At 41.4% G+C, this 23,307-nt stretch overlaps 1 protein-coding gene across 2 annotated transcripts; it reads right to left on the reverse strand.

Moving 5' to 3' along the window:
- Positions 1 to 176: 176 nt before the first annotated feature.
- LOC124138249 lies at positions 177 to 23,026 on the reverse strand. Of its 2 annotated transcripts, XM_046504805.2 has the most exons (9): positions 22,741 to 23,025; positions 17,569 to 17,640; positions 16,066 to 16,119; positions 14,648 to 14,704; positions 13,587 to 13,646; positions 7,303 to 7,368; positions 6,251 to 6,549; positions 4,808 to 4,912; positions 177 to 1,761 (listed from the first exon to the last, which is right to left on the reverse strand). In XM_046504805.2, exons 1-9 carry the CDS (start codon positions 22,886 to 22,888, stop codon positions 1,249 to 1,251), a joined length of 1,374 nt encoding a protein of 457 aa, XP_046360761.2. In that variant the 5' UTR covers positions 22,889 to 23,025; the 3' UTR covers positions 177 to 1,248. The 2 variants fall into 2 exon arrangements, with proteins under 2 accessions (XP_046360761.2, XP_046360762.2); XM_046504806.2 differs by lacking the exon at positions 13,587 to 13,646 and having other exon boundaries at positions 22,741 to 23,026.
- Positions 23,027 to 23,307: the final 281 nt, after the last annotated feature.

Genomic DNA, 23,307 nt, shown 5'->3' on the forward strand with positions numbered 1-23,307 from the left:
GTGTAAATCTGGGGTACCATATAGGTAGCAGAGGTACTGTAAGTCCCCATATTACCTAAATATGGTAATCTATCTTTGGCTGCTGGCGATCTTTTGCCCGTTTATATTATGTTGAAAAGCAGCTTGTTCTTTTAAATGTTCTGGGGCTAGTTTTAAATAAAAGCTGTGATAATCAATGTAGTTATTGTACTGTCAATAGACATGTTTTATTCAGTCCAAATGTATTTATTATAAATGTATAACTTGTTCTCATCAGGATATGGCTGGAATATTGCCGATGTGACGTTAAATTTCAAGTCATTCACGCACTGTCATAAAAAAAACTAAACACACGAACACAACAAGCACACGCATAGTTTTCCGACGTCACGTCATGATGAGAAATGAAGTGCCACACATGTCCGCATTAACATGACCACCATATTGTGTTCTGAAAGTCTCCGTTCTTCTGCGTCCATCTATTCGTCCACAACTGACACCTGGTCCTTGACAACGTCGTCAGTGGTGTCAACGACATCAGCGTGTCACAGGGATGACACTTTATGTGGGCTTCCAAGATATACACAAGGGGTACACGGATGGTCCAGTCGTCTGAGGCGCCACAATTCCCTCCTCGGATCCCTTAGGTGTGCCAGAGACGTTCGATCGTGAGTCCGAATCCCAGATTCGCCCTGAGTGTGTTTTTGCATTTGTCAGCACAATAGCCGGACTATGTCTGAAATATTGTTCACGGTGACTTCCTCTGTGTTGCAATTGTTCTCCACACATTTCGTGTTTTGGGCCCCGATTATGTTTCTAGGTTTGTCAGCACCATACCCGTGCTCGTAGGTTTCACCGAAGTGGTAAACGTCTGAGACCTGCATCACTTCGGGCTTTCCTCCCACATTAAGCTCACACGCCGCGATAAAACTGGAATACTGTTAAAAGCGGCGTTAAACCCAACTCACTCACTCACTCACTAATAACGGATGTCAGAGCTTCAAGGACAACGTAATACAACATTCTGGAATCTGTAAAAAAATAGTATCACTCGCACCTAAAACTTCCGAAAAATCTGCAATGTTGCATATAACTGGAATACTGTTAAAAGCGGCTTTAAACCCAACTCACTCGTGTTTTGGGGAAACACATAAGTGACATAGTTTGTTACTGTCACTATTAAATGTTCAACAAATATGTGTCATGGATGCACGGACTAGAATTGGTCCTCTGTAACCTATGCTGGTCGTTAGAAGACAGTAGAATGGGTCAAGCGTTTATCTCAAGTTCATCAAAATAATAAGCAGCATCGTCACGCATGATGGCCACATAGTCGTCGTATGTCGAAACAAAACTACTTGTGTGATCCCGAAAAAGTTTGGCGAGGATGATGTTCATTGCTGATTGGTCAAATCGGTTACACTTATTGTATTTGTGGATGTAAACGTTGCAAAAAATGTCACGTTCTGGATTCCGAGGACACATGCAGTCAGCACTCATGGCACAAACTGCCCATGGTTTCACAACAGCCTCTCGAATCCACTGCTCGTTGTGAAACATGATGAATGTCGCTTGAAGCTCGGGGACTGGAGCTAAGGTGCAGATGTTTTCTTTCATGTAGTTCATTGTGATCTGTAGAGTATGCTGTGCCACAGAGTTATAGCCCGAGGACATGGCCAGGCCACGTTTCTCTACATCATCCAGCAGGGAGTTGATGACATTGTTCGAGAACCTGACAGAGGCGTCCATCCACACTAGTATGTCTGCCTTGTGCAGGTTAGCCTGAAAGTACAACATCAAGATATAAACCTATACTTAGATGTTACAGATCTAGCAATGCATTGTTCATCGAAGGTAGGGGCGGTCGGGTAGTCTAGTGGTTAAAGCGTTCGCTCGTCATGCTGAAGACCCGGGTTCGATTCCCGACATGGGTACAATGTGCGAAGCCCATTTCTGGTGTCCCCCGCCGTGATATTGCTGGAATATTGCTAAAAGCGGCGTAAAATCAAACTCACTCACTCACTCACTCACTCATCGAAGGTAGGTAAGATCCACATCAATCTCTTGGCCTTTTCAGTTATAATTACACTAGTTCATCATATACTACTCAAAAGAAGTTAAAGAACATTACTGACTGTAGTGACATAAAATAATCGTGAGTTCTCTAACTTATTTGATTAGTATTATTTATAGTCGAACCTCGCTTATCCGGACACTTGCGTTTTTCAAATATTATCCGGATAAACGAATTTCCGGATATCTTAATCTCTTGTTAACTGACCAGAATTCCCTCCCCTGGCCAAATTCTTCCGAGGCATATATGATATGAATGACAAAAGTATAATTTATGAAGGGTGGATCGATTTATAAATAAAATAAATTGTACTGTGCAGACCTACACGCAGTAGTGTGAGCGACGCCTATTTTAGATGATACACTGAGGCATGTTTACCCTCGATGAGATGGAAACTAAGGTTGAACGGATTCATGTATGCAAAAATGTAGTCTGGACATATATTATGCACGAATAATTTGAAGTTGAAATTCTCTCGTTTGTAATTTTGAAAATATGCTGAGTGGTTCAGAACTGGAATGAAGTGGGTGCCATACACTGGGAGCGTGTAAAAAGTGTGATAGGGAAGTGCGGTCGGGTAGCCTAGTGGTTAAAGCGTTCGCTCGTCACGCCGAAGACCCGGGTTCGATTCCCGACATGGGTACAATGTGTGAAGCCCATTTCTGGTATCCCCCGCCGTGATATTGCTGGAATATTGCTAAAAGTCGCCGTAAAACCATACTCAGTCAGTCAGTCAGTCGGTGCCTAAGATTTGGTGCCTCCTGATCTCTTTGCGCAGATAGGGAGGATTCCCGGGTTCTCCACCGAGAGCATAACTCTTCTGACAATCTGGTGTGTTAGGAAGTCTCCATATTCTTCCTAAATATTCTGGAAGGGTTCGACTAGGCGGCGCTTTTTGGGAGCCAGTCCCATTCGCTGTCGTGGCAGCGTGTTGAGAGGGCAGGGGCCCTGAGCTGATGATGTGCCTTTATCGGCCTGAATGTGTCACCCAACCTCTCTCTGCTGCATTTTACTTTTAATCTGCTCATGATATTACTGCTAATAATAATTAATATTATTATTAATAATAATAAAAGCGACAAAACCCTTGACATGCATGTCAAAAGCTGAGTCAATTGTACGAGTCACACTGTATTATGCGCTTATGAAACACTATCAAATAGTGATGATACCAGGTGTTACTCCCACATGGGTCACAAACACGTGCAAAGGCAAATCAACTGAGAAAATAATAAATTGCATCTATTAGCCACTGATGCGTCAAATGTGGAAATGTCCTCAACATGTCTATGATAAAGCCTTTTGAAAGCTGAACTGTTTGTTTGTTTGTTGTTTAACGCCGCACTCAGCAATATTCCAGCTATATGACGGCGGTCTGTAAATAATCGAGTCTGGACCAGACAATCCAGTGATTGACATCATGAGCATCGATCTACGCAATTGGGATCGATGACATGTTTCAACCAAGTCAGCGAGCCTGACAACCCGATCCCGTTAGTCGCCTTTTACGACAAGCATAGTCGCCTTTTACGGCAAGTATGGGTTGCTGAAGACCTATGCTACGCCGGATCTTCACGGGTCGAAAGCTGAACAGAGGCCTTGAATGGTGTAACCCTGATCAAACAACATTTGAGCAAGTGTCGTAAGACGCTTTTTGAAATCTTCGATTGTACCTTGTGAAAAGTAGACACCAAAAGCTGGAGCCTCTCTAATATTGTTTGACATAAAGGGAAAGTTGACTATCGGTAAGTTGAAATCACACAAATTATGAGTTGTTACATATTTTTCGGCTGGAAACACAATAGTTATTGAGGGATATCCAAGTAATGATTGTCTATGACGTAGCTGAGTTTGCTATGCTTTTTCAATGCCTCATTCATTAGAGTAAAGTGTATTAATGTAATCTGCACATGATGTAATTGACACGATCTGGAGTATGTACAGCGACACACTGTCCTCAGTTCACAACGGCAATCTACCCCAAACATATCACTTAACTCTTTTGTGTTAGCGGCGATAATGAGTGAGAGAAGTTTTTGTCATGGTAAAATGAAAACAAATAAACTGCCTTCACTTCCCAGTTCAACTAAGAACTCTTGTGTTTACAGGTGACATTACTCTATATTGAAAACACATTAGGTTTATCTCCTAATCTGTAGCAGAAACTGAACCATCAAGTATTCCCATACTGGTTTAAGCACGGATCTTTATGGTTGGTTGGTTGGTTGGTTGGTTTACACTCACTCAGCAATATTCAACCTATATGACCGCGGTCTGTAAATAATCGAGTCTGGACCAGACAATCCAGTGATTGACATCATGAGCATCAATCCACGTAATTGGGATCGATGACATGCTTCAACCAAGTCAGCGAGTCTGACCACCCGATCCCGTTCGTAGCCTCTTACGACAAGCATAGTCGCCTTTTATGGCAAGCATGGGTTGCTGAAGACCTTTTCTACCCCGGATCTTCACGGGCCGAATCTTTATGGACAACACAGATAGTATTCTGGTACTTCAGCCACTACATGAATCCAGTGAACACTTCGCCTAATTATTTATACATTCTGAACTGGAATTCATAAATTGAAAAATACTTGCATACAAGTACACGTAAATGTGGCGGAATCTGTCCATTACAGACTCGGCTGGGACCGGTAAAAACATCCGGTTTACGGCGAGGTCCGGATTAAACAGTGTCCATTTGAATCCATTCGGTCATGAAAACTACATGAATGTAAACTTAGGGCATACCTGTATGATAATAGCTTTCCATGTGTAGCATTTAAGATTCTGCAACCTTGAAGGCAGAAACTCCACCGGATAGCTCCGGACTTGACAACGACAATATTTCTCCATCTGTGAATACAAGAGACAAAGCTGTTTCCATAATCACAGGTGAGTGACTGAGTGAGTGAGTATGGTTTTACGCCGCTTTTAGAAATATTCCAGCAATCACACTGCGGGGTACACCAGTAATGGGCTTCACACATTGTACCATCATCATAAGCAATCGCTGGTCGAAGCGCGGTGCGTTGTACGATTCCGACTATATCATGAGCATCATGATTATTGCACTGGTAAATGCAGTTTGCGTTTTTATGCGTTATCTTTTACAGATAGTTGTTACGTATGAAAAGGGGCACGGGTAGCCCAGTCGTCTAAGGCGCCGCGATTCGCTGTGCAGAGTTGCGTCCCCTGGACACGCCAGAAACCTATGATTGTGGGTTCGAATCCCGGTTCACCCCGATTATGCTTCTAGGTTTGTCAGCACCATACCCGTGCTCGTGGGTTTCACCGAAGTGGTAAACGTCTGAGACCTGCATCACTTCGGGCTTTCCTCCCACATTAAGCTGACACGCCGTGATATAACTGGAATAATGTTAAAAGCGGCGTTAAACCCTACTCACTCACTCACTCACTCACTCACTCACTCACTCACTCACTCACTACTTATGTAAAGCTATGTGCAGGGATGATTGCGTAGGTAAGAGTACATATATGTTGATTGATTATTGATATGGTATGGGCTGGGTGTTATTTATTTCAATTTGATTATGTTCATTATGTGTTTATTTTGGTTTGTATTATGTTCAGCTCGGGTTCTCAAACATATTGATGTTATTTTGTGGTAGAAACAATTCATGCGTGCAGGTGGTAATTCCTATTGTCGTTTGAGGCGCCGCAATTCGCTGTGCAGAGTTGCGTCCCTTGGTCACGCTAGAAACCTGCCATCGTGAGTTCGAATCCGGGTCCGCCCCTGTTATGTTTCTAGGCCTGTCTGCACCATCCCCGTGCTCATGGGTTTCACCAAAGTGGTAAACGTCTAAGACCTGCATCACTTTGAGCTTTCCTCCCAAATGAAGTTCACACGCCGTGGTGTAACTGGAATAATGTTCAAAGCGGTGTTTAACCAAACCCGCTCACCATTGTATTGTATGTGCAAACTGTTGTATGCTTGTTGCATAGTTTAAATTTTTCAATACTAGGCATAAGACAGAAAATAAGTTACAGGTAAACGTGTTACAGGAAATAGACCCAAACTATTAAGAGAGCTTTTAAGCTTCATAGGTTTCACCTGTTCTCGTTGCCAGGGCATCAGTCCAAGATCATAGAACACAAATGTGTTACAGGTAAACGTGTTACAGGAAATAGACCCAAACTATTAAGAGAGCTTTTAAGCTTCATAGGTTTCACCTGTTCTCGTTGCCAGGGCATCAGTCCAAGATCATAGAACACAAATGTGTAGTCATCAATCAGAGGGAAGACATTCCTGTGGAGGTTCCGGATCAGGGCCTGAGCCTCGTAGAAGTGGTTGCTGGATGCTGCAGTGACAAACATTGTTCTCTTGCCGGTAGGAGGCTCTGGGAACAGCCTCATTAAGAGGCTCAGATCCTTGTGCTTCCGTTCCGACATGGTCGACAAGACACTTCTCAGGTTTTCTTCTGGTGTTGTGGACTGGAGTACTGGGCAGCTAGCTTCAACACACGCCCCTCCTGTAGGGATTCAGATATGCAAGGCACAGTTTACTTACAACTAAGCTTTTCAATCAGCGCATGCCTGGTTTAGTCATTCCATAATTATATGGTAGTCATTCGGAGGAATTGACTTAATATGTCACGTTGCATGTGGTTATGGAAATGGCTATGTCTTTTATTGTTAACATGATTTTTACATGGCGTTTCCAAACCTCCTCACCCACAAGCACTTACTGTTTTAATGCCAGTTGTCAAAGTGTCTGGTGCTACTGGTAGAACAAGCGGGACACGCTTAACCTTTTCACGAGCACTTGACGTCTTCATTTATTTTGAGTGATCCATTCATATAATTTTCACTTCTATTTTGCATTTTACGCAATATAGAATCTGTTTCGCTGGATATTCGAGTGATTATTTTCTGACGTTTATTTTTGAATGTTTGTTTGTTTAACGCCGCACTCAGCAATATTCCAGCTATATGGCGGCGGTCTGTAAATAATCGAGTCTGGACAAGACAATCCAGTGATTGGCATCATGAGCATCGACCCACGCAAATGGGATACGTTGACATGCATCAACCAATTCCGCGAGCCTGACCACTCGATCCCGTTAGTCGCCTCTTACGACAAGCATAGTCGCCTTTTACGGCAAGCATGGGTTGCTGAAGACCTATTCTACCCCGGACCTTCAATGGTCTTTTTTTAATGTATTTTCAATTGCAACTCGTCATGGTATTGACAGGGAGGATAGTTAGATGATAACTTGGCTAACCTGCGAATGATTCTTCTTCACAGGGTTTCGCTGGATCTTTCCGCCATTGTCCCGCAAGTTGTAAATCTGTTGTGATGATAAAAGCAGCAGTGTAAGTACAAGAAGACGACCTCTTCCTCATTAGTTATATAATGGTTGCACATTTATCATAAAAACAAAATTAATCATATTTGGTGTAATCATTTTGTGATGTCTAAACTTTAGTTGGATAACATCAACCAATCACTTATCATCACACACTGCGTAATTCAGTTTTGTCGATTCACGATTGTTCACCAATGGCATTCTTGTTTACTTCATTGGCGCAAAGGAAATTATGTTTTTAACACGACGTAAAGGAGTGTGTAGCTCATAGACAGGTGTTCGTTTATTTCCGTGTTATTTCGACTCGGCAAACATCGATGGAAGTCGCTTGGTGTCACGGGCAGGTAACCCTATTCTCGCAGCAAATGAATGTTATCTGCGGGCCAAACAGGTAAATTTAAAAATAACAGAAACAATGGCCAAAATATTTAATCTTTATCCAAGACGAAAAAAAGCTAAATATTTCATTTGGAAAAAGTTGAATTTTAATATATGTTACTGGAAAACTGTTTTACAGTAATCACAATTTATTATTATTCTGGACCGCCTCCGTGGTCTAGTGGTAGAGAGTCCGCCATGAGAGCGAAAGATCCGGGGTTCGATCCCGGCCGCGTCATACCAAAGGACGTTAAAAGATGGTATTTGTTGTTACCCTGTCTGCAGTTCGGCATTAAAAGGACTGGTCGTCCGTGGGGTATTCATGTTAAACTGTGAGCTAACACTATAAATAGGTATCAGTCCGGACTAGTACAAGCAGCTACGCTACCCCCCCCCCCCCCCCCCCCCCCTTCTCCTCCCCTCTCACACACACACACGTGTATGCACGTCGCTATATGAGTCCAATATGCTTGGACCCGACGTTAACCCCATTTCACCTCACCTATTATTCTTCCAAAATTAAATGTTTGCATCACTTTGCATAAAAGATAGTCTTAAAAATTAAACACAGCTGATGTTTCATTAAATATTATTTTATGTTGGTACAGTTTGAAAAGTACATATTGGTTGCAGCAAATTTCATCAGAGAGGAAATCACCGCCCATATTTCTAGCCATAGATTTAGTCACCTTACCGAGAGAATCTGTCGTTGATCACGTGATTATGTGATGAAGATGATTTGCATGAATAAGCAGTCGAATTTGTCAACCCTTCAAGATACTTTATCGACTTCACTGAACACTACCGTCTTGAAAAAGACAGACCGCTTCCGTGGCGTAGTTGATAGAGCGTCTGTTCCGAAAGCTTCTGCTCGTTGCCGCGTTATATCGAAAGACGTTAAGAGATACTTGTTGTTGCCCTCCTACCTGACATTCGGCATTGATAAAACAAGGACTGGTCGACTCGGTGTCAGTGTATCAGTGGGCGAGCACTATAAAACCGACATTTGTCCGGACTAATGCAAGCGCACGCACGCACACACACACACACACACACACACACACACACACACACGTGCCATCCTTCAATGTCCAGGACTCGCATTTCGGCAAACCTATACTAACTCCTGGATCCATTCTCGTGAATCTCGATATCGCAAATTACCAACCCCTGGTTTTCATTAACAATTTACCGATCGATCAAACGTTGAGATAAGGGTACGGGGTAAGGGAAGTAACTCCTATTGCCTAGAAACTAAAGCCACCGCCAGTTTTAATGGACATGAAGACGTCAAACTCTATCGTAATCAATGGGACTGGCCGCCATCGGACCGTCTATATACACGTGCAAATAGTGCAAATAGTGGACCAATGCCGTGCAATATACACGACTGGAAAACTCCCTTCTCCGCCGTGAGACGCGAACGCTGATTGGTCTATTAATTTCCTACACAACAAACCTGGTTCCCGGTCTCAGTTGCGCTACGCTACATCGTATATTACTCCCAAAGAGGTTAACTCTACACCATAGTGCGGGTATCATTTCTAAAAAGATATATCAAAGATAATAAAAATTCTTTACTTGTTGATAAAATTGTAATTTCTTCTCTAAACATCTGTGAAGATATAAAGGTTTGCTACGGTAGATAAACCAGGTATCACAGTTAGTTAAAAGTTTTGCAGTCGTACAGACATGTTGTGAACATAGAGATCATAAATATTTTGAGTAAACATACTTTACCTAATGAGATACTAGTTTTACGAACCAGAATATTTATAGTTTAGTTTTGTTTGAACCAATTAAAATCAAAACATAATTTCCCCTATTAAAATACTTCGAACCTTCTGGTAAAACAAAATTTACGAACCTTCTATAAAAGAGCAAGCAATCTGAAGCAAGCATTTATTTTCCGCGTCGTGATTTACATGCAAAGTATATCACGCGTTGCAGTGGAATATATTTAATGTTATTGCAAAGATTTATGGCATGTTGTTTGCAGAGCTGTTATTATGCAATCCCCATCCCTTCAGAGAAATGTTCTAAAAGAAATGGGGTTTTATTTACAAATACAAATACATTTTCCTGCATAAAAGCCTACAAAATAAGAAATGAAATGTGTTAATATATTTGTGATAGCAATGTGTTCGCACAATAGTATTTTGATTAAACATTGAGGCTGGTTTGTAACGCGCATTCTGATTGGTCCGTTAAACTGGCTAATGAAAATCAAGGGCGGGTAATTTGAGACCGCGAGTACCACAGGGGTGGACCCAGGGGATGGTTTACTTTTACCGGAATGCGAGCCCTGGAGATGGGGGATGACACAGGGGTAGCGTCGCTTTACAAGTGCAATAATCTAGAACCTTTCACCTCACCTGAAAAAGGGCGTATGGTCAGATTCAACATATCGACATTATTATTGAGATTTTGTTGTGTCAAACATGCTCATCAATAAGCAAGCATTGTTGATATTGTTTTGACCCTCCGTAGCAACAGGTAGATGCGGGCCGCGGGAATCGGAGAAGTGATTATTAAAAGAACCCCTGATATATTTCTTGTATGTCGACATATTGTAACACTATTTGCCATGGGCAATTTGTGAGTCATAAAAACTACACGGTTTAGTCGTTGGACATAGTGAAAGGTCAAAAGAACATGAGCAGTTAGGAGTGAGTGAGTGAGTGAGTGAGTTTGGTTTAACGCCGCTTTTAACAGTATTCCAGTTATATCGCGGCGTGTCGGCTTAATGTGGGAGGAAAGCCCGAAGTGAGGCAGGTCTCAGACGTTTACCACTTCGGTGAAACCCACGAGCACGGGTATGGTGCTGACAAACCTAGTAACATAATCGGGGCGAACCGGGATTCGAACCCACAATCATAGGTTTCTGGCGTGCCCAAGGGACGCAACTCTGCACAGCGAATCGCGGCGCCTCAGACGACTGGGCCACCCGTGCCCCTAGCAGTTAGGAACAGTTAAGACCAATTACAAGGCAATTGACCTGTCAGGATCTGTGTATTCCACGAGTTGATATGTCCAGTGGAATAACTGACACTCCCGAATTGTGAAGTTAATAGGAATGACTTTTATCAACAAATAAAATATCAAACAATAACATAATTATCGTGCCATGTACGACCCTGATCTGGGTCCACCTACTTATATGTATATGTCAAGTATAATTGCAGACATTACAAATGTTAAGTTAATCATAACCAGCTAGGCAGAATAATAATCGGTCAGCTGCCTTTAAAAGCAGGCAGGATGGGCAAGCAAGGGGAGCCGGCAACCATAGAAAGAGAGCAGTCACTCTGTAGAAAGGCAAACCAGGGTCAAGGAGGGACGAACACTGACCAACCAGACCAGCCCGTCAGCTGCCCAAGTGTCAACGTGACTCCGCCGCCTTCCCCTGTCAGACTCTGTAACTGCCGATCGCCCGGTTCCTCAGGTTTCTACTGTGTCAATAAAGTAACTATTCTTTGCCACCACCACGACTTGTTGTCCAAGTGTCCGAGAGGTGTTACAAATTTGTATTGTGTAACCGTGAGTAAATTCCGGTCATGTATGTCAAGGTTTAGATGCAGTGCACACTGGCTGGACATAGAACTTGTAGAAAACTTAACATCCCCCGTGAAGAAAGATTTTGCAAACTTTGTCATTTTGGCCTAATAGAAGACGAGTTTCATTTCTAGCTAGTGTGCCTGCATATTCTCACCTACGCCATCTTTATATCAGGGTTAGAAACTAACAGCTTTCGTCCACTAGTCCTTATAATGATAACATATAGCAAAACCCTTAAAATTGGCCAATTTCTATTAGTCCTTAGGATACCTTTACTATTGGTCAGTTTGGTAAGGACTACAGGACTAGTGCCAATTTCTAACGCTGTATATGCCTGCAAAATATTATCTACACCCAAATGTCCATAAATTTTAATATTCTTTTTATCTACTACAAACCCAAAGCTCATTATTAATATCACTAAATATCTGAATCACAGTAAAGAAGAAAGAATACGTATTTTATTACTGTGACTGTTTCCATCAATAAGTGTCAAACATTTTGTACAAAGGGTCTGTGGCCTGTAGAGTACTGAATAAAAAAATCAAGAATTCAGACCATACAATCGACACAAAATATGGATATGATAGTGAAGGTGTGATGACGACAAATGTCTGTTAAATTCCCTTCGGATTGTGTATTTTAATGCTTGGTACTGTTTATACATTGTTTTAACTATATCTATATAGTCTCTCATAAATCGCGGGGCGATTGGTCATGGTTTTATGTTTCATGTATTTAATACTGTGTTATCAACTGTACCATGAGTGAGACTTAAATAAACAATTCTGTCTGTCTAACCATACCCTTAAAACTATGACTTGTATCATCTCCACCCTCACTAAACAAGCAATCATCATTTCCTCGAGCTCTGCTGACCCCAAACCTGGGATCCAACACCTCCGTCAAATCTTTACTCATCTCAATAATTATCCATCCAAACACGTCGACAAAACGTCATCTCCTCTGTACTCCATTCTACATCCAGATCGACGACCGCCAAACCTGATTCAGCGCCCCTCCGCATCGCCCTCTTATTAAGTGGAAAAGCTTCCCACATCAATCAGCCACCTCAAACAGCAAGCCAATATTGACACCTACTTCACCAGATCCACCTCCCTCAAAACCCTAAGAGCCAACGGCAGAAACACAACCAAACGCCAAAAACCTGAAGGTGTAGTTTATAAAATTGACGGTAACTGTTGACAATCCTACTTTGGTGAAACATCCCGCCCCATCAACACCAGAATGAAAGAGCACAAAACTTCAACCATGAGACATTTAATCAGCCATCTCGGACCATATCAGCAACTGCTCTGATCCCAACATCAACTGTGAAAACGTCCAAATCCTCTTCATCAACCTCCATGACTTCACTGAAAGAAACTAACAGAAGCAGTCCACATTCGCCGCCACAAGCCATCAATTAACAGGGATCGAGGCTATTTCATCCCATCCGCCTACTATGAACTCATTAAGCAATAATCACCCCACCTATGTGTACCTAATCCTATCTAATATTTTAGCTTCCTGTTTATTTGCTTCCTCATCATGTGTTTTCTGTCCATCATGTTGTTACAGTATTATCCTTTAGTTGTTATTACTTAACCTACTCAGGTTAATCTCTCTCATGTATGCACTTGTTGTTACTGTTAATCCTCCACTTACCATATCTATTCTATACCATGTTCATTATTCAGTCTTGCTTGACAACGGTACAAGGATCCATACCGAAACGTGGCCATTACAGTATATAAAGAAGTTGTTATCCATAAACTGTCTACTTTGCCGTGACGGATAGTGAGTGAGTGAGTGAGAAAGGGTTTAACGCCGCTTTTAACAGTATTCCAGTTATATCACGGCGTGTCAGCTTAATGTGGGAGGAAAGCCCGAAGTGATGCAGGTCTCAGACGTTTACCACTTCGGTGAAACCCACGAGCACGGGTATGGTGCTGACAAACCTAGTAACATAATCGGGGCGAACCGGGAATCGAACCCACAATCTTAGGTTTCTGGCATGCCCAAGGGACGCAACTCTGCACAGTGAACCGCGGCGCCTGAGACGACTGGGCCACCCGTGCCCCCTTCGTGACGGATAGACTATGAACCAGATAGTAAATGCCGAATACCACTACATATAAATATGAGATTTAATTACAATGTATATGTATTATACGTGGATATGCTTGTATCAGTAAAGAGTGGTTTAGTAGTTATCTTTTGCAATGGTGCAGCCACTGGTTGTAAAGTCAACGTCTACATACCTCCAATTTTCTTTCCATACTCTCTGAGTAAGACGTCAAAGCTGACATTCTCTACCCGGGCTGGAATGTAATATCACAATGATATTACACATTGCATCAGATAGCGTTCTATCCATCTCACAGTGCAGCGTTGTTAAGTCACCTCTTTTGCTTGTGATATACCGTTCTACGTATTGTGCCACATAACCCTACAGTTTGTACTATACTAGCACACTGTTTGTGCTATACCACCCTACTGCTGGGACTATACCACCCTACTGCCGGGGCTATACCACCCTACTGCTGAGGCTATACCACCCTACTGCTGATGACATAAACCACCCTACTCCGCTGCTATACCACCCTACTGCTTAGGCTATACCACTCTACTGCTGGGGCTACACCATCCTACTGCTGGGGTTATACCACCCTACTGCTAGGGCTACACCATCCTACTGCTGGGGCTATACCACCCTACTGCTGATGACATAAACCACCCTACTCCGCTGCTATACCATCCTACTGCTGGGGCTATACCACCCCACTGCTGGGGCTATACCACCCAACTGCTGGTGCTATACCACCCTACTGCTAGGGCTACACCATCCTACTGCTGGGGCTATACCACCCTACTGCTGGGGATATACCACCCTACTGCTGGGGCTATACCACCCAACTGCTGGGGCTACACCATCCTACTGCTGGGGCTATACCACCCTACTGCTGAAACCATATACCACCCCACTGCTGATGTCATATACCACTCTACTGCTGGTGCCATTGGACCCTGGTGCTGCCGCTTTTCGTATGTGCTGCTTCTAGTAGTGTCCCTACGCAGATGCAACCTTATACTTAAACTTCACTCACTCCTTATAATGTACCACGGAACATTTTGTTGTAATGATCAATGGCTGCATCACTATAACTGAAATACATGCATGAAGAAATAATGATTTCATATAAATTCATCTCCAGAGCTATCAATATATGAATCAGGACTTCATTTCAAATCGACAAAACTACACGTGGAGGCGATACATATGATGTCCATATATGAAAGTACTCTCCGTTCTTGAACCTACCTTCAGATCCCTTCCTGTGCTCAATCAGCAACTCGTCAAAGGTGATGTTTGCGAAAACTGGAAAAGCAATGGAACTGTTATTACAATGTTACGATACTTTTACACGTTGTCATTTATCATACGCACTGTGGATGTGAATGTTTGCGTACGCGTGTGCGTGTGTGCGTGTACGTGTGCGTGTGCGCGTGTGCGTGTGCGTGTGCATGTTGTGCGTTTGCGTGTGCTTGTGCGCGTGTGCGTGTGCGTGTGCGTGTTCGTGTGCGTGAGCGCATCAGTGAATATTATCACAATCCGGGTTACACCATTCAATGGCCTAGTCAATCTTTCAAACGTTTTAAGGTAGACAGGGAGGACATTTCAAAAATCAGGTTACCAACAATTATGTCCATGCAGTTGCCTATTTTGACAGGTGTTTGTTGAGCCTATAGGGAGGTAGACCATGGGCAGTCCGTGGATATGTTTGCAGATCTTGCATTGAAAGTAAAACATGATGTGTCGAAGCATCCGGAGACTAGGTTCCATTCTATTACCTATCAGTGCTAATTACCCCCGGCCTCCTTTTTGCCCAATGTCCATTACCAATTACCAATCAGTGATAATAAGTCCTGGCTTCCAGTTGTCCCTATCTATCAGCGCTAATAACTGTAAAGTGTTGGCTTCCATTGTCCATTGCTAATCACCCATCAGCGGCAATTATATGTTGGCTTCCCCTGTTAAGTTTCCACCTTTTGTCATCTTTTTACTTTTGTTGCTAATGCATGTACATACGCTCGTACATATGCTCTCTGCCTCATAGCCCTAGGCGTATTCCTAATCAAAACAGGCCTAATTAAGCGCATCTAAAAACTAATTAATCTACCAATCCAAAATCCAATAAACATACAAACACCCACCTCACCCGGCTCCCTTAGTTCCCTCCTCCACCCACCTCGGCATTTATTCCAAATTTTAAAATTTCAAAAAATCGATATAAGCAACCCCTAAAAGCCCCCTCTTGTGTTGCACACACCACTTTCACCCTTCTCGGAATACACTAAATGGTCTGGCCAGGCCCGTGTGCGAAATACGCTGCAGTCGGAAAGCGCACGTTAAATCTCCAAAGTAAGTAAGTAAGTAAGCATTCATTTACCTGATGAAGGAGTAAACATATGCTCCGAAACGTTCTCTTCCTATATTATGTAAAGGTCGTAATCGTTCATTGGACAGTGCTTCTGTAGTGATTTTTTTTATGATAATGGGTTTTATCTCTTTTATTCATTATTATGATTAATTATGAATATTGGTATGAAGGGGGTATTAATGTAGATGCAAACTATCAAAAAGTTGGAATTCCAACAAATTTACGATGATGAAGATTTGAAGAATAAAAGTTACTTCAAAACATGTTTAGTTAAAGCAGTTGGATATAGAACACTTACCTGGTTCTATTGCTTCTGGTATATTTGCAAGATGAGACAAGTCGATGTATTCATCTGTAACAAAAGAAGCAAATTATAAGTTGTCAACCGGTCTCGAGGACGAATCTATCTTACCACACACCTTGTTTTGTGCGGGTTATGATCTCTGGTCTTACGTATGTCTGCTCTGGTCCAAATCGTCAAGGATACCACAGATATACATTTATCCACTTCGTGAAAGTGGAAGTATCATGGGTATGGCAGAGAAAATAAACATAATATAAGCTAGAGGACGATTGTAATTTTATTATCGGTATTCAATTTTACACGATTAGTTTGAATCGTTCAGCATACAAATAATTGGTAACCTCCCAGTGTGGGCACCGACCTGCCTAAGACTCGCTGAATACAGTGTCCACCCTGGGAATGGATGAGGTCACAGTGTCCACCCTGGGACAACTGATCGCAATTAATTAAGTAACTGAGTAAGGAGAGATTAGCATTCTAAATTCTTTCACCATGGTTTTCTATCTATTTCTGAACTATCAAATACAAACTCTGACCTAGAACGAGGCATCCAACTGTTCCTATTAAAGCAAAACGTCACAAACTCTGATATATGTAGATGTATTTATCATATAAACGGACAAAAGACCATCTATGAATTTTATTAAATGACACCTTCGAACTTCTAAATATATAAACCTTCTTGTTTCTTAGCATTTACAAAGGAAACTGATAATTTCAAAATGCCAATATTTCATATGATTGATTATTATTTTTGTATGATGATTTCATTGTTGTCTTGTTACACAAAGTCAGTAGTACCTTAATCATATTAACATTATCATGAGTGTGTTGAGGCCAAGGGTATACAGGTCATGATATATGATTGGAAATGGTAGAATAGTCTCAGCCAATCAAATTTCAAGTGTATGGTAAAATAATCATGGTTGTGCCACTGGTTACATGTATTCGCTGCTGCAGAAATGGCGAATATTCACAATAATAAATAAAGCGACAAAACTCTTTCCACGTCCAATTGAAATATTTGCATAAAGCAGGCTCGACTGTACGATTCCCACTATATCACGAGCATGTGTTTATGAATCACTATCAAATAGGGATGATACCAGGTGTTCGCGAAAAGGTGAGCGTATCCTGCCCCACCGGTGGCACCCATCACAAACACATGCAAAGGCGAGTCAATTGTTCACCTGTAAATAACATATGTCACATCACATAAAAACATTGAATCTACATGTACTTTTAGATACTATAAAGGTTAAATCTTGAAAGTCGATTTAATTATTATTTTATATGTTATATGTTTTTCTCTATGAGCATTTCAGTATTTCAAAATTTGTGTACAGCCTCCGTGGTTTAGTGGTAGAGCGTCGCCCGGAAAGCGGAAGGTCGGGTGATCGATCCCCGGCCGAGTCATGGGTTAATATTAACTTAGATGACAGGAAATCCGGTTATATTATGTATTATTATTGGCATTATATGATAAATGATACTTACATACATATGAAGGTTTGAGGAGGCCTTTCCCCACGAAAACAACGAGGGAAGAACAGAGCAGGATGCCAAGACCTGGAACAACACAGACGGTGAGTTATGTCCTGATCAATCACTTGTTAATGACTGAGTAAAGGCTATAGTTTGTACTAACCTTCTTCCTTTTAAATAAAAGCGACAAAATCCTTTCCATATTCAATAGAAATCTCTGCTAAAAGCAAAGTCGGTTGTACGATTCCGACTATATTATGAGCATGTGTGTATGAATCCCTATCAAACAGTGCTGACACCAGGTGTTCGAGAAAAGGTGAGCGTATCCTGCTCCACCCGTGTCACCCGTCACAAACACTAGAGAAAGGATGAAGGACAAAACACGGAAGTGATGCACATCCACTACAAACATATGGTAATGATAACTTCAAAAAACAAGGTATAACATGTTCGCTTCAACACAAGAAACATTTTGTTTTGTTTGTTTTTTCTTTAACGCCGCACTCAGCAATATTTCAGCTACATGATGACGGTCTGTAAATAATCGAGTCTGGACAAGACAATCCAGTGATTGACACCATGAGCATCGATCCATGCAATTGGGATACGATGACATGCATCAACCAAGTCAGCGAGTCTGACCACCCGATCTGGTTACTCGCCTCTTACGACAAGCATAGTCACCTTTCACGGCAGGCATGGGTTGCTGAAGCACTATTCTACCCCGGATCTTCTCGGGTCAGAAACGTGTAGGATTGCATGAAGACTACTGATGGATTTGCAAAAACAATGTGGTCAACTTGAAATCATATGTAGGTATCCACGGACCACTTGTACAGAAAGAAAGCCGTGTGGCTTCCATACATGATAACAACTAACTGTAAATCTTTCCCAATAGTGTCTAGTGTACATGATGTGCCTTGTCAACTACAGACTAACAGTGTTATGTTTATTCACCGCCCTTAAGGCGGGGAAGTATACGGGAAACGTTAATTTTGTAGCATGTATGTCGACATGTTGGTTTATTTAGAATTTCAAGCCACGCATTTACGGAAACAAAACATACAAATCATGTGCGTGGAATGTTGATGCTATTCTTTTCCAGCAATAAGAGCTACTTCAAAATCGTCTTTATGTAGTTAATTGATGCATCTGACCGTTTCTGGTCATTAGCTGACATTATTAAACCATTCATGTGTAATCCGATGTCCTTTTTTCCTCAAGGACTAATTTTCTGATTTTCATGGTGTATACAAAAGAAGAACTGTGCTCCGGAGATCGTAAATAACAGCATAATAAAAATTATGTTCTGAATATGCTTATTCAGGAACAACGACGACATCTCAATTTAAATGTAATATGGCTGAATTCCACATTCTACATACCACACTTTTGATTGTTTGGATGCTCATGTTCCCTGGAAATATTTGGAATAGTTATATTCCCTTTTTTTTATTAACCCAGTTCCCCGTGTTTTTATAATCAGTTCACCGCACATAGCCACATGTGAAACGTTTGGTAGCAAAGTCAAAGCAAAATCGGAGTAGTGTGTCGGCGAATTTGCATCAAGGCTGTAGTATTTTTCAACCGTTTAATGGAATTCAGTGTACAGCCGTAGCTCTGGTCACTCATATATTTTGTGTCCCATGGCTCAAATCTATTTACGTCTGTACCGTGTTCCACTGACCTCGATAATCTGTTGGATGAAGGCACAGCTCTCTACAGTCACATAGTTAACACCGAAGGCTATGAGGGGTATTTAGGTCATAATCAGCTCCCAGCAGCCACTGCCTCAAGCGATATTGTCTACATAACAGATCAGTTTTATGGCTCCGTCACAGGTGCTCCAAACATTGAAGCAGGGAAAACAAATTTCATAGAATCATTTCAACAAGCAATATTGATATCCCCGTCACTTTTGGTAACTTTTAATGATGTCTGTATTGCATATTTTACGGATTTTGATTCGTATGCATTATTTGACTCTCATCAGCGGAATGGTTTGGGTCAGATTGATCCGAATGGACAAGCGGTTTTACTTCTGTTTAGTAGGATGGATGAATTTTTATGTTACATCTTAACAGTATATCAGGCGACTATGCTTGTCGTAAGAGGCGACAAACGGGATCGGATGGTCAGGCTTTGGTTGATGCATGGCATCGATCCCAATTGCGTGGATCGATGCTCATGATATTAGGCACTGGATTGTCTGGTCCAGACTCGATTATTTACAGAACGCCGTCAAATAGCTGGGATATTGCTTAGTGCGGCGTTAAACGACAAACCAATCAATCATCATCATATGAACTCAAACCAGTCATTGTTACAAGTAAACCACATTCCACAACAGTTACTGACACTGGATAAAAAAAACAGTACATAGAAAGAAAAAAAAGTAACTCAACTCATCATGATCACAATTACTATTCTTTGAAAGAAAGAAATACAAAAAAGAAACTGACCAAAAAACGTAAAACAAGAGACGAGGAATCTCCGTTATTGATTAGCCCCGGTATTGAAATGTTCTCCAACTACGTGATAATATTTTGAGTATGTGCATCTGTGGTTGTGACAAAAAGACCTTATCTAGTATAACGTTTTTGCCATATGGAGCCCCTTAGTATTTTCATTTACATTATTATAACCAAATGCCAAGTGTAAAAAGAAGGTGATCTATTATTTGAGTATGTGCATCTGCCAAATGAATGTTGCTGGCGGTTTTGATACTATTTCCACATGTTTACATTTGTGCCAGAAATTGCTTCCATTTCCTTCGATCTACTTTTTAAATAAAGACCCAGGTTAGAATTGGTCTTCAGCAACCTATGCTTGCCGTAAGAGGCGACGATTTGGTCGATGCATAACATCATATTCCAATTGCGTAGTTCGATGCTCTTGGTGTCAATCACTGGATGATCTGGTCCAGACTGGATTATTTACAGACCGCCGTCATATGGCTGGAATACTGCTGAGTGCGGCGTTAAAAAAGAAACTATTTTTAAATAGACCTACCCTATGCAAATGTATCAACTGTATTGCCTAATACTCATAATAAATTTTAAAAATTCCACAACAGCGTTGTGTTATTTGTGGTTAATATAATTATGCTCCATCGTGCCTTTCAGTAACATCATAATTATGCGTTTGTGAGGCATCACATATGGCGGGGAACTTTGATGCTCTGCATCAATGTTTTCTTGTGTGATAATGGACCGCCATTGTAAATATGGGACGATGGCCTACATTCTTCTTGAATAAACTACTAAAACTGTAAATCTTGAAAGTTTTGCGAGTTGACCGTGTCAATGGTCCAAAAGGAAAGTTCACTTATCTGCCACACATCGTAAACTTCCTTACAGAAGAATGACTTTGTCAACTCTGTAATTCACTTTCAGTGGGAGATGAGTTTCACTATCTTTTCTGTTGAGAAGCTCTACTCCAACAAAGAATTCTGTTTATTCCAAAAATGCTACTCGTGGCCAAATATTTTTAAACTCTGTAGAACTGTATAACCCAAAAGGCTGAAGGATATAAGACATATGTCCACATATATTGTATGTCTATGTAAGTTAATTAGAAAGAACCGTTGACCCTGTCACTCGTCATGTTGATATCTTTTTTTTATCATATAATGAGTAGGTTTCTCGGCAGGATAAAGCCAACGGATAAAAACGATATCCGTTGGGGTCATATGCGGATAGAGCTTCAAATATCAAAGGTCAAGTAGGGACTTCTTTCACTGTTTATAAACAAACATGGCGTCGCCCTCGTCATTTGGCGATCGAGTCAGAATTAACCATCGGGAATCTGGATAAACTACAGAGATAATTGCTTTCATTATCAAAAGAACAGTCTAATAAAATCAGTATATGTTGCTTCGCCACTGTATAAGAAAGAGATTTCAGTTGGAACTATATTGGCTACTGTCACTGTCCGACTGACACATCACTTACCCGAGTCAGACGTAATAAATATTAATGCGCGCATTCAAGGAAAACTTGCAATGTTTCGGTATTGTTTGTGAGAGAGGGAAAGCGATTTTGAAGCACAGAATTAAAGAATGACATTATATGATAAAGAGGTTATCACGCTTGTGTGTTTGGGGATGGTAAATATCCTGCATTAGGAATAAAGACAATGTATTTAGCTCGCCAAGGCTCACTAAATACAATGTTTATTCCTAATGCAGGATATTTACCATCCCCAAACACACAAGCGTGATAACCTCTTTATCATATAATGTCATTCTTTAATGAAACTGACACTTAAACGAATACCGAGTTGTCAATTAAACACTTCCCCAATCACGCCAGCCTTTAATAATATAAACAACGGAAACACGCTACTCCAACCTTCTGTGTCAACTACTACAACATTGACTGACACTGAGCAACCATGTTATCGCGCTGCTCCCTATCATAGAAAATAACCTGTGCAAACGCAACTTTCATCTGTAATAATCTCTTCGACATGGTGTAGCAAAACTTGACAGACACAGTAAAGGCTATTGTTACCCACTCGCAATAACTTAATGATGCAAAACTTTCCAGGTTTTAGTACTATCCCCCCCACTAGAGAAGTATTTGGTCGAAACTTTGAGTGAGGTGAACGCTGCTTTGAACAGTATTCGGGTTATGACACAGCGTGTCAGCTTGATGAGAGGGAAGCGTAGCAGCTCTTGTTTACATGTTTACTACTTTGGTGGAACTGGTCGGAAATGGTCTGGGAACAAAATGAGTCTTTGGGGCGAACCCATCATCATTAGATTCTGTGTTATGAGAGCAACTCTACATGTAGACTCAGGATTCTGAAATACCAGTATCGTGTGAGTAGCGGATGCTACCCCGTTAGAGCATGACGTGCTAACCCTTCCAGCAAACACATGGAGACATCATGGATTTTCAGTGCTCTGTTCATATAATTTTCATCGTTATTTTACCTTTTACGCCCGATAGAATCTGCTATGGAATGTATTCGAGACTGTTTATTCTACGGCGTTGTTGCTAAGCATTAGACGCTGTTCACCTGAGAAGAAGATGCCGTGTCAATGCTGATAAAACAAGTGGGTCAATAATTCGTCAACTCCAATGGCGTGCAGTGTGAACAGATAACGCTGCTGACCGCCCACTCTCTGTTTTACATGTACATATACAACGATCAGGACCCAGACACATATAAACTCACTTGAGAAAGGTTTTCTGGTAATCCTCTTGGTCACCTTCCAGAATAGCTTCATCGTCAGCGTCCGTGTCACCACCGTACTCCTACCTCTACACATGTGTTCATGGGTTGTTGCCCTACAACCTGCTCTGCTGATAGCAACGGCTAACATCTCCCGTAGTAACGACAATGACTTTCCTGCTTAAACCATTGTTCTTGGCCTATCTATTAATCATTAACATGGTTAATTTTAGAAAGTAATTACACGTGTATGCATGTCAATGTAAGAAAACAAACTGCTTTTTATGTCATAAATATAGGATATCCTTCCAAAACACCTACAGCTTCTAACAACAGAGTGCATGGTTGATTGCACAGTGAATATCCTGCACCTATTCAATGGATTCACCCAAACACGGAACAAGGAACGAAGCTATGAACACACAATGCCATTTAGAAAGCGGTATGGAGATAATCATTTATTGACTGAGCAGCATAGAGGTAGTGTACACCAAATTAATAAAGACTGACTGGTTGAGTGGACTTTTGCTTAACACCGCGGTACACGAAGGTACTCCAGGAAGGCCTGTA

Source organism: Haliotis rufescens, unplaced genomic scaffold (assembly GCF_023055435.1).
Source record: "Haliotis rufescens isolate VD_foot unplaced genomic scaffold, xgHalRufe1.0.p SCAF_5, whole genome shotgun sequence".
In the NCBI taxonomy this organism is placed as follows: Eukaryota; Metazoa; Mollusca; class Gastropoda; order Lepetellida; family Haliotidae; genus Haliotis; species Haliotis rufescens.

Bases quoted from the DNA above. Each gene is read 5' to 3' on its own strand.
- LOC124138249 (XM_046504805.2), bottom strand. From the start codon at position 22,888: ATGTTAGCCGTTGCTATCAGCAGAGCAGGTTGTAGGGCAACAACCCAT. The intron at 16,120-17,568 runs GTAAGTATCATT...CTTTTGTTACAG, and splicing joins CCTCAAACCTTCATATGTAT to ATGAATACATCGACTTGTCT. The intron at 6,550-7,302 runs GTTAGCCAAGTT...GAATCCCTACAG, and splicing joins TGAAGAAGAATCATTCGCAG to GAGGGGCGTGTGTTGAAGCT.